General features: G+C 30.0%; 2 protein-coding genes across 3 annotated transcripts; one reads left to right on the top strand and one right to left on the bottom strand.

Moving 5' to 3' along the window:
* The first annotated feature begins 1,405 nt into the window (after positions 1 to 1,405).
* LOC122511878 (jerky protein homolog-like) lies at positions 1,406 to 3,690 on the top strand. Its single transcript, XM_043627425.1, has 3 exons — positions 1,406 to 2,124; positions 2,288 to 2,941; positions 3,017 to 3,690. Exons 1-3 carry the CDS (start codon positions 1,545 to 1,547, stop codon positions 3,439 to 3,441), a joined length of 1,659 nt encoding a protein of 552 aa, XP_043483360.1. The 5' UTR covers positions 1,406 to 1,544; the 3' UTR covers positions 3,442 to 3,690.
* Positions 3,691 to 3,814: 124 nt separating this feature from the next.
* On the bottom strand, positions 3,815 to 11,336 carry LOC122511875 (sorting nexin-25-like). Of its 2 annotated transcripts, none has more exons than XM_043627415.1 (11): positions 10,334 to 11,336; positions 9,668 to 9,978; positions 9,268 to 9,437; positions 8,736 to 9,130; positions 8,195 to 8,618; positions 7,725 to 8,023; positions 7,222 to 7,479; positions 6,886 to 7,019; positions 6,462 to 6,710; positions 5,970 to 6,252; positions 3,815 to 5,884 (listed from the first exon to the last, which is right to left on the bottom strand). In XM_043627415.1, the coding sequence occupies exons 1-11, from the start codon at positions 10,664 to 10,666 to the stop codon at positions 5,798 to 5,800; spliced, it is 2,943 nt and encodes a 980-aa protein (XP_043483350.1). In that variant the 5' UTR covers positions 10,667 to 11,336; the 3' UTR covers positions 3,815 to 5,797. The 2 variants fall into 2 exon arrangements, with proteins under 2 accessions (XP_043483350.1, XP_043483351.1); XM_043627416.1 differs by having other exon boundaries at positions 6,462 to 6,707.
* Between the last annotated feature and the right edge of the window lie 12 nt (positions 11,337 to 11,348).

The raw sequence follows: 11,348 nt of genomic DNA, 5'->3' as shown, positions 1-11,348 counted from the left end.
AGTGTTTATTAAATATTTTAGTTTTAATGAAGACTTAAACATCAATGATTTATATTGACAGTTGATCCTTTTTTTGTATTTTCATTTAAAAAATTGCAAACATAACCTATAATTTTTTGCTTCTAAGGTCCCTTTCTTCAGATCGCGTCACAATTACATATATTTGTACGTAAAGAAGAAAAAAGAAAAGAATGAAAAACCTCATCAATAAAATTGTTTCCTTGTGTTAAAAAATGAATAAATCGTAAACTCAGTCAGGTTGTAAGGTCAATTAATTGGCGTTAGAAGGACCCAATTGAAATTTGTTCGTCAACTGACATTAAACAAATATAGAAAATAAAGTTATTTTAACTTTCATACTGTGTGAATACGAAAAAATATTCTGTTGTCGTTCAGACTTTTTTTTCAAATGAAAGAAAGAAATATAGTGTCTCATTGTTCCAAAGGTTTGCTTGAAAAAAAACTATTTTATAAGAAAAAAAACTTGAATTATAACAGTTCTGATGGAAAAGCTATGAGGAAATAAGCAAAGTCTACATTATAAATGTGTAAATAAACGTACATTAAATGAATAAATACGACAATTATATATTACGATAAAATAGTAATTAAGAAACATTACCTGTAATATTTGTATAGAAGTTGCGCGTAATTTTAGATAATTGTTTATTATTATAAACGTATTTGTACGTCTTGCTGCCTCACAAGACGTGGAAATAAAAATAATCTAAATCCTATTCGACTTTTATTTTTTCTTCTATTTTCTTTTATCCAGATTTTCAATTGTTCACACATCGCACTTAGTTTTAAAAGTCACCCGCTTTGTTTCATCTCAACAGGTGGAAACCGGTAGAATTTAAAGAGAAAAATTGTAGTCGTACAGTCCATACAAAAAGTTAGTAATAATGTAAAATTTTCGTTTTTTTTCTCAGAAAAAAGGCGAAAGCAAAACATCTAGTAAAAGAAATTAAGTCAACATGTGAAGGATTTTACTTTTTGTACTTTGAGTAAATTAAAATTTTTATTTCATAAGACAAAGACTGAAAAATTCACTTCATTAAAATTGGATCAATTGGATCTAGGTAACATAACCTAAAATTTCTCACAAGTAACAATCCATGGATTGTGTCAAATTTTTATAGAATAATTGAAGATTTAATGACTCAAAGTATTGAGAATTTAATTAATTACTCTTTCACTAAAAACGTTATTTTTTCTTCGCTCTATACGCTTTTTATACAAAAAGAAAAGCATAAAAACAAACTAACTTTTGATTTAGACGGTATTCGCACGTAAAGATTCATCCACAATCTCTGTCCAAGTGCATGAATTAAACATAATTTGATTGGTCAACTTCTGCCATTCCCCTAGAACCGACCAACAAAATTTCATACAGTTCATATTTACCAAAGAGTGATCACACCATAAATATCAGATTTCTACAGAATCTACAGAATTAAATTTCACAATGGCGAACAACGAATCAACGATATTTGCAAAAATGTTGTTCCTTCAGAGTTTATTAAAGTGCGGAAAATTTTGAAATGAACAATCAACGTAAATCACATGTTTTTCTTTCGATACGTGACAAGTTAGATATTGTTAAAATTGTAAATAAAGGCGAAACAATGACAGAAGTGGCAAAACAGTATAATATTTCAATAGCGACAGTAAGTACTTTGTTAAAGAAGAAAAAGCAAAGGCTCAAAAATGCGAATACTTGGAATGAACGAGTTTTAAATAAAAAGAAAGTTATTAAGCGAGTGCGTAATGAAGAATTAGAGAGAGCAATTCTTATCTGGTTTAAAGAAAAACGCGAAATTGGGGAAACAATAACAGGTCCAATGCTCTGCGAAAAGGCGTTAAAGTTTAATCAACTTTTAAATGGTTCGGAATTTTTTAAAGCAAGTATTGGATGGCTAGACAGTTTAAAAAAACGACATGGAATTCAATTAACGACAGTGGGTGAGAAAAAGTCAAATATCGAATTTGCGATTGAATTTTGCTTTCAATTTCAACATTTAATTGTCGAGGATGATTACAATTTAAGTTTGATATTCAATGCTGATGAGAGTGGTCTTTTTTGGAACAGTCTACCAGGAGGAATGAAACTTGGTAGTTCAGGTAAACTGAAATTAAATTTACCTTCAATTTTTCGTAGTAAATATGAATATTTTAATAAAAAAATAAAACTTTAATTTAATTAATTTAATTTTAATTTTTCCAATTATTGTATTTTTTCAATTTTAATTTTTATCAATTCTCCAAGATTGAATTAATATTTCAGACTCAGAAACTAAGGACATGGTGACAACCCTATTTTGTTCGAATGCTGATGGTTCCTTTACCTTACCACTATTACTAATTGGAGATGATCTGGATTATCATTCCAAGAACACGGAATTACCAGTAATTTACAAAAACGAGCCCTCGGCTCATATGAATACTTTTATTTTTCTCGATTGGTATATAAACACATTTATTCCAACAGTGGAGAAAATGCAGGACAGAACGAAAAATTATGGCAAAGTTTTGCTATTAATTGACAATGCGAAATGTCATCCGTCGAAGGAAATTCTCGATTCAGTGAATGATAATTTTAAAGTTGAAATCATACCGTCTAATATAACGTCATTAGTGCAGCCAATGGGTCAGGGTGTATTTGAAATGACAAAAGCGGCTTATCGAAAAGAATTACTCACATCGTTATTAAATGCAGACGAAAGAAATTCTGTCGAAGAATACATAGAAACGTATTCATTCAATGATTTCTGTTCCAAACTTTCAAGTGCATTTAAATCTATCCGGCAATTTGACTTGCAGAATGTTTGGAGTAAACTTTTAGGAGTATCTCTCTTGTCACCCTTAAATGACGAAGACATCTGCCACGATTATGAATCGGTAGAAAATAAATATTCATATTTACTACGAAAAATTGAAGGTACATTTAATTTCAGTTTACTTTATTCAAAATTTACCTTAACTTATTTTATTAATAATCTTACTGTCTTGATAGGTTTCGAAAAAATTACATCAAAAGATGTAAAAACGTGGTTAAACGCAGATCAACAGTATCCAGGATGGAGACCATTCACAGACAGTGAAATTATCACATCTGTCACTAATTCAGAGGATATTGAAACTATGGAAATGATAAATCATGAAATGTTGATCAACGAATCGGAAGAATCGAACAAAAACAACGGGAACGAACTTTCTAAAGTCAGTCAATTAAATACGAAAATCGTCGACTCAGAAAAACCGATTAAAGTCTATACGAAAATTTTTAAAAAAGTTGATCAAATACCATCTAGACAAGAAGCGGAAGAAGCTCTACGAATTTTTCACAATTGGTGTAAACAATCCAAGGACTATACAAAAACAGATTCTCTTCTTTTTCAAAAATGGAAAAAATTACTTGAAGAACAAGAAGACGTATAAAACTTATCATATGAACAAACATTTTCTCAAGACTGATTTTTATTGTATTTTCAAAGATATAAAATGTTGTTAATAATAATAATTGCTGCAAAGTTGCTTTATATTGACAAATTCGAAAAACAACCTCAAAGTTTCTGAGTAATAATTGAAATCTGATAATTAACAGAAAATTGCTATCTCCAAAGTAAACATGATTTCACTGTGATAAAATTCTTCAAATGAAAAATTAAATTTTCAACTAAAATAAAACTTTTTGTTAAAAATATTCATTTTTCCCCTAACTTCTTAATAAAAAAATTTAAAATAGGGGGAATAAAATAGAGATAAAATGAGTGGCGAATTATAAGAAATGTTTTAAAAGAATAACATTCAATTAGGCTGACGTACATTTATTTCAGTTCGAAGTAATATTGACAGAGCCAATAGTACAATATTTATACTTTGTGCACAGATGCAATTACATTGCACAATAAATACACATTCTGAAGAATCATACCCTCCTGCTTCAATATTTATATAATATATATATATATATTTATTAAAATTAGTTAATTAATTTATTGCTTTCTTTTTTCATGTCGAAAAATTTGGCACTCTTTGAAAAAACGAATTATCAAATTTTTATTTATTTCTTCAATTTTTTTCCTCGTATTGTAGAAATTGCAATTATGCTTGTATAGAAATTGGAATAATATACACACTTTTTTATTATTTGTTGTAATTAAAAAAAGACTGTAAAAATATAACAGGATTGGTATTCATCGACAAAATGCTTTTCGAGTTCGTTAAAAATTAAAAACTAGATAGACTTTTACCTAGAAACTTATCAATAGCCAACAGATATCGCTCGCTCTCAATATTACCTATTTATTTATTTAATTTTTTTTCTTATATCTCTTGGGAAAAATATCACCACGTACACAGATTAATTTCGACAAAGATTCAACTTCCATAGATCGAACACAGAGTTTGATGTGTTGCCATTAATCTGACCCTTAATGACGAACGTTCAGTTTCTTTTATACATTATACAATAGAAAACGATTCAAGTATAAAGAAAGGAAAATTTTTTGCAAGTGCAAAAAGTGAATTTTTATATAAATAAATTCTATAAGAAATTCTTTTTTTAAATCAACAATGATCAACAGAGGATAAAAACTAGAAATCTATTAACAGTAATAGTTATTAGTTTTCTTTCTTTCCATTTAGTCAATTCGTACATGCGACAATTTTTGCCAAAATTTCAATCATTAAAACTGAAAAATAATTCTTTAAACCATAAAATATATTTAAAACTAAAATATAAAAATAAAATGAAATTTCCCCATAAATAATTAAATGTTAAAAAATAAGTTACTACTTATAATGAGAATATTTTTTACATTCAGTTTTGGCAAAAAATGTTGCTAATAAACATTTTTAACACACTTTTTTTAATGGGAAACGAAGAATTTTCATGTTTCAGAGGAAAAAATAGAAATCTATAGGGAGGGCTCTTGGCAAATCCTAAATCTAACAAGTCTATTAAGAGTAAACACAGATGAAATCATTATCAGATTTGATCCTGCACCTTGTGTTAAACTTGTCTAATTATTAATTATCTATTCACAGTGAACTGAAGACAATTATTTCATCATCAAATTAATAGTAATAGTAGAAATATTAAAATAAATCAATAAAAAAATTAGTAAAATGCATGTTTTTTTTCGTAATGAGCAAAAAAATATCCGAAAAAAATGTCTAATTTCCGAAGATACTCGGAATTATCTTTGGTACTTAGCACCGAGTTTTAGAAAAAAATAAATTTTTACAATTTTCCGCAAAATAAAAATTTTTTTGTATTCTATAGAAAACAATTTATCGACTTTAAGCCCATTTGTTAATAACCTAAAATTTAGCTAAAATGCCCTAAATCTTTCTCTCCATTTTCTCATTCTTTTACAATTTTTTTTCTCTCTATCCTTTTTTAGAAGAGAATAATTTTCTATATCGATCACATTAAAATTTAACTTTTAGTACTAATTTTAACTTTAGATTTTTTTGGCTGAGAAAACAAAATATTCTTACCTATTAATTTCGTCCAGCTTTGTTTTCTTTTTTTCTATTTTTTTTTTTGGTTTCGCAACGAGAGAATTCCATTTTGAAAAATACACTTCTCATTCAAATTTGATATATTGTCACAGTAAAAACGCTCGAGATCCTTTTTTTTTTTTGTTGAATTCAATCAAATTGAGAAACACATTGGTCCATACTGATTCGAGAAATACTGTTTCTGAGAAAGCTGCTCATAAAATTATTTATATATATTTATCAAAGATATTTTTTCAGTCGGAAAAAAAGGAATCCTCAAAACTGTTCAATCATCGTGAAATTTAAATGTATTGAAACCTCGATTTTTTTGTAGTTCTGGAAACACTTCGTACATTAATACTTCAAATATATCCTGAAAAATAATGTTTTTCATTGTTAATAAAATTAATAATTATAAAACGGAGATAAAAGAAAACGGTAAAAATAAGGTTACTTACGTAAAATAGTTGTTTATTGAGGTTGACATTTTGCAAAGTGTCAAAGATTTTGGTAGCGCCACGCTGCGAATTTTGGGCTCCAACCAAATTCGTTAAAACATCAGGTACATTATTTAAGAATTGTCTTCTAGCCTCGCCTCGGGTCATTAATTTCTCCTCGTCGTTTCTGACAGTTGTTTCCGAGACCAGCTGACCGTTCGGCCACCAGGATTTCGTGAACAGTGTTATGTAGTAATGCAACATTGGTTCACAGAGCAGCCAAGTCACCGTATCTCGTACTTGCCTTTGAAAATAAATTTATATTTATTTCGAATTATTTCATTTTACTATTTTTTAATATCACTATAATTATTAATATTGCAATTTATATTTTTCTTTAAAATAACTAATTTTCATGAAAATAAAAAAAGAGAAATGCAAATATAATTTTCAAAATAATAATGATAATATGAATATTTTCAGAAATAAAAAAGAGAAATATGTCTGACTTACCTATTTATCGTTCTGCCGTACGTGATTTGCACAAAAGTGATGAGCGATCGCCTGAGCCAGCGAAACACTCCCTTCAGGTCGAAAACTTCCCCGAGAAGAGAATAGAGAGGTTCAACTATCGCATCTTTTCCTGGACCAAGAAAACTATCAGTGACAGTTCTTCCAGGTTCGTTATCGTCAAAGAAACATGAATAATCTTCCTCGTCCTCTTTTTCTCTAGAATCGCCACTTCCGCTCGAACCGCTGCTGCTTTTCTCGCAAAAAATTCACAGTCAGACAAAATAAACTCATGTTCATTAATTAATAAATATAATTAATTTTATGGATCAAAAAATTAATAAAATTAAAAAAACCTTGGCATGGATAAAAAAGAAACATCATTATTATTAACAAAAAATAATAATATTTGATTATTATTGGCTACCTTTTGAAAAGAGTCGAGAGAAAGAATCGCGATTTTTTTGGTGAAGGTGCCGTGTGCTTCAAATGCTCGGAGCTCGGACTCAAGAATGCGTAAAGAGCTTCGCTCTGATTTAATCTGTCGTCCTCCAGAACGAACTGAAATTTTTCCAATATATGACAAAACGTACCAAAAAGCAAAAAAAAAAAAAATTAAAAGAAAATTTCACACAAAAATTGTATCAAACATTACACTTTCGTCACTTGAGAAAATAGTTACTATTTTTTAATTTAACACTTCAGATGTAAGGATAAATTTCCAAAAGTGTAAATATTTTTCTGAGTAAAAATGAATACTTACATTTAAGTATTTTTGTATTTGCGCTCTCGCTTTGTCAATTGTATTTTTGTCTGATTTACCGAAGAATTTTAATGGCTGCGAGGGAAGTTCGAGATTTTTTACGCTCGAGCACAATTGACGTAATTTTCTATTAAGCTCCTGAAATTCCGTGAGTTTCCTCAAGACAACCCAACCGGTTGATATTTTGTCCTCACTCTCCTCATCCGCTGCCATGTGAACCACAAGAATAAATTGCGGTGGATCCCCATTGTCCGGAACCTTTTCAAAATCAATTCAATTTTAAATTCAAACATTAAGTTTAATAATTAACATTAAATTTTCTTTACCTAAGATAAAAATAATTTAAAATTCTGCGAATTAATGTTACAAAACAAGAATAAAAAACATTCTTTAATTTTTAAAATAATTAAATTTGCAAAAATAGAAGAATTTGTAAAAAAAAATTTGAAAATATTAAATAAATTGAGATTTGACAAAATGGTGATTAAAATTGTTTTATTAACCTCGGCGCTTTGAACGTCAGCTCTCCAGTGACCCAAGTGCTCGGCCCACATTTCCGTGTGAGTTAAATGCGCCTCCAATTGCCTCTTTTCTCCCTGGAGGTATTCCACTTCCTTCCCTAAAATACTAAGCACCCGACTCTCCGGTTTTAATGACGATCGCAGTGCCTGTAAGGCCTGCATTTTATTATTGAGTTTCTCCTGCAATTGGTCTAGTTTACTGCGAGCGTAATTTGAATGCTCGCCGACTAATAAAGACGTATCGTTGATTGTTCCGTCAATTTGACGATCCTCAACGAGACCTGAAAATTATAACGTAAATTTAATTTAATATCTAATATTAATCATTTAATAAATTAAATAAAAATTTACGTGAAAATAAAAACAATAAAATAAAACAACAAATAAAAAAATAAAAACAATAATTATTTAAAGAGTTAATAAATATAAATAATTGAAAAATTGTCACCAACCGTCGACTCGTTCATTAATGAGAGCCTCTTGCATTTTTTTATATTGCTCGCTAACAATAAAGGACGGATAATATTTGTCCTGCAATGTTTTAACGACAGTTTCTTGAACCTCGTAAAATGCGTGCGGCCCATTGTCACCCATGAGAAAGCTCTCCATTCGTTTACGCATATTCTTATCTACTTTCATTTCGGCAGTTGGCGATTTAATGTAAGTGTAGAAAATCTCCGCTCCCAGTTGATGCCAACTGGACTTTTTTGCCGCACGCAATTCTTGAACAGCGGCCCAGTAGCCAATCAAACCCTGACTTGACACTTGCTCCAAAAATTGTGACAAATGTCGTCGACCAATTACATTCTCCAAAATATACGGCAATGGCAAAATACGTCCCTCACCGATAGCACTCGGATCGGACAAATCATTTTCCTACCAAAGAAAGAAATATTAACATCAATAGAATATTCTTTGTTAATAGAAAATTGTTCTCAATTGCAATAAAATAAATAATAATAATAAATAAAATAACTGAAGGGAAATTAATACCTGAATTAGAAAACCGTCCCAACCTAAGGACTGCATATGGCACTCGCAAGTATTTTTTGCATACGTGAGTTGACTAATGTAACGCTTAAGTTTTCTGGCTTGAATCGCATCCGACTTCCCCAACGAATTACTCTCGGGATCTAATCCCTGTGCCCTCTTCACATTCTGAATAGTCGTCGCCTGCATAATCTCCGTAACAATATTATATCTGATATGTTTGAGAACCTCGAGATCACGTGAACTTTTAATCATTTGAATAAAATCCTCAAAGGACTCTGCGTACTCGTAGGTTTTTCTGTGCATCGCCTCCGTCATTTGTTGCTGCTCAATGTACGAGAGAATTTTTTGATTTATATAATCCGGATCTGTCACCATGTCGATTGCCGGTTTTAAAACTAGTAAAAGGGGAAATTAAAAAAATAATTAACATTAGAAGAAATTAATTTAATCGTGAAATTAAATAAAAAACAATTTAATTAGTATATTCTTTTTACCTGGATAACATTTTTTTAATAAAAGAATTTAAGCTTACTTTTGCAAGTAACAATTTCCCTTAATAAAAATTTCGTTGGCGTTAAAGAATAACTTCCGGGCAGAAAAAGCATAATGCACAGTTCGCTGACTTTTCTCAAATATTCCAATTCTGCTTCACGTGTCATCAAATGAGGCGATAAAATAAAAACCGGATCCAATCCCTCTGATCTGAAAACAAATTAATTTATTACTCCAAAGATAATTAACTAAATATTACATGAATTATTATCAGGGTTGCCACGCTTTTTCTCAGACTTTTCCAGGTTTTTCTCAAGGTTTATAAAATTCCTTGACATTTCCAGGTTTGCAGGTTGCATGGCAACCCTGATAAATTAAGAAATAAACAAAATAAGCGAAAGGAAAACTGAAAGAAAATCATTTCTTCTTCTAAAACTTACACAGCTGCCTGAGCAATTCGGATTTTCTCGAAATGAAATGTTACTCTATTGACAACACTACAAGCGACCAATTTTGTAGAGTCAATGTGCGCCAATCTCTCGTGAAGACTTTGTATAGCACCCCAAACATCCTGCTTCATACTGTCGATCAACTGATCCGATTCAAAGGATAAATCATTCAGCCAAGCACCGACAAAATCACGGAAAGCCAAATCCAAAAGATTTTGCAGAGCACCATCCACCAATCTTGTAAAAACAAGTGGATAACGAAGTTGTTTTTTACTACTAATGGATTTTGGCTCGTAGTTTTTCTGCAAAAGAATAAAAAATTAATTCAATGGAAAACAAAATTTAGTCTTCTTATTTCAGTAAAAAATAGAAAAGAAAAAATAGATTACAATAAAAAGAATAAAGAAAATAAAACTGTCATAAAATTCAATTAAAATGTGACACAATGTTTTATACGTTTCATATATCAACAGGTCAGAGCATTGAATTATTGAGTAAATCGTGTGATATAAATAGAAATTTAATCTGTCAAAGATGGAGCTCTTTTTTCTTTTAATCAATATATAAATGTGGAATGCAACATCCAAAAAAATGTACCATCTGTTATTGTTAATTTTGAGAAAATTTTGAAAATATAAAAAAATTCTTTTCACTTACCATGAGCATATTACGAAAAGCATCAAGTTCAGCAATTGTTTTACTGGTATTACGTCCGGTTTCATGTTTTGGTGATAGAGCAATGTGTACCATGATAACAATCAATGGTCCCAATAATAAACACGTGAATGTTAGAACACCGTACGACAATATCCATAATAAATTATTGAGAAATATGAAAAGAAACGAGACAATGACAATTAATCCGATTATAACAGGCGGAAGCATCTTTTGATGCTCAATTATTGCCGTGACGAGGTTATGTTTAGCAGTCATAAGGAATTTCGAAACCGAGTCTCGAGCAATTTGAATTTTCGACCCCGGGATATGCATCTGATTAATTAATTAATTAAACACTATCATGATTCATCCCATGTTTACCAACATTTTTTCTTCTCGTCAAATACACGCAATTTTCTTTAACCGACGACTGACAACACTTCATAAACTCTGTGACTCTGTTTTTAATTGCAAAATAGTTGCGATTTTTTTTCTTCACTGAACAAAAGATATTATCGTTGTAAATTAACATTTCTATCTAATTGTTTGATAGATTTTTGCCATTATAACTGCAAATTTTCTTTACATTCTTCAGAGTGTAATTTTTTTAAAAAATGTCACTTGACAATTTTTCACTGCACTTGAGAAATTCGACGAGAATTTCGAACTTTAATTAAATGAGAAATGTATGTTTACATTTATAATTGTAAATCAGCAATTGTTAGAATGTGTGAATCAACAATTAGGAGTTGTCATTCGAGAATCGTGGGGATCGTGGGAGTTGCTAATTTTGTGCCTTCACTTTTTTACACTTTGTGAATGATTTCAAACGATTTTTGAGTCTTATCTTTCCCCGTAACTAATATAATTATTCAGATTCATTATCTAAAATATATTGAGATTATTTTTTTGCCGGTACAATCGCGAAATGTTTTTTGAAAATTTGACAATCACTGTCACACGTCAAATCAAACGTCACAAAAGAATTTTGAGGTTATTTTCGACATTGTTGCGT

The sequence above is a fragment of the Leptopilina heterotoma genome, unplaced genomic scaffold (genome assembly GCF_015476425.1).
Source record: "Leptopilina heterotoma isolate Lh14 unplaced genomic scaffold, ASM1547642v1 Lhet_90, whole genome shotgun sequence".
NCBI classification, from domain to species: domain Eukaryota; kingdom Metazoa; phylum Arthropoda; class Insecta; order Hymenoptera; family Figitidae; genus Leptopilina; species Leptopilina heterotoma.
The sequence above is the reverse complement of the archived record's forward strand: the minus strand, read 5'-3'. Positions and strand labels throughout refer to the sequence as shown.

Bases quoted from the DNA above. Each gene is read 5' to 3' on its own strand.
- LOC122511875 (XM_043627415.1), bottom strand. From the start codon at position 10,666: ATGCATATCCCGGGGTCGAAAATTCAAATTGCTCGAGACTCGGTTTCG. The intron at 8,024-8,194 runs GTTGGTGACAAT...TATAATTTTCAG, and splicing joins CATTAATGAACGAGTCGACG to GTCTCGTTGAGGATCGTCAA. The intron at 7,480-7,724 runs GTTAATAAAACA...GATTTTGAAAAG, and splicing joins CTGACGTTCAAAGCGCCGAG to GTTCCGGACAATGGGGATCC.
- LOC122511878 (XM_043627425.1), top strand. From the start codon at position 1,545: ATGAACAATCAACGTAAATCACATGTTTTTCTTTCGATACGTGACAAG. The intron at 2,125-2,287 runs GTAAACTGAAAT...TTAATATTTCAG, and splicing joins AATGAAACTTGGTAGTTCAG to ACTCAGAAACTAAGGACATG. The intron at 2,942-3,016 runs GTACATTTAATT...CTGTCTTGATAG, and splicing joins TTTACTACGAAAAATTGAAG to GTTTCGAAAAAATTACATCA.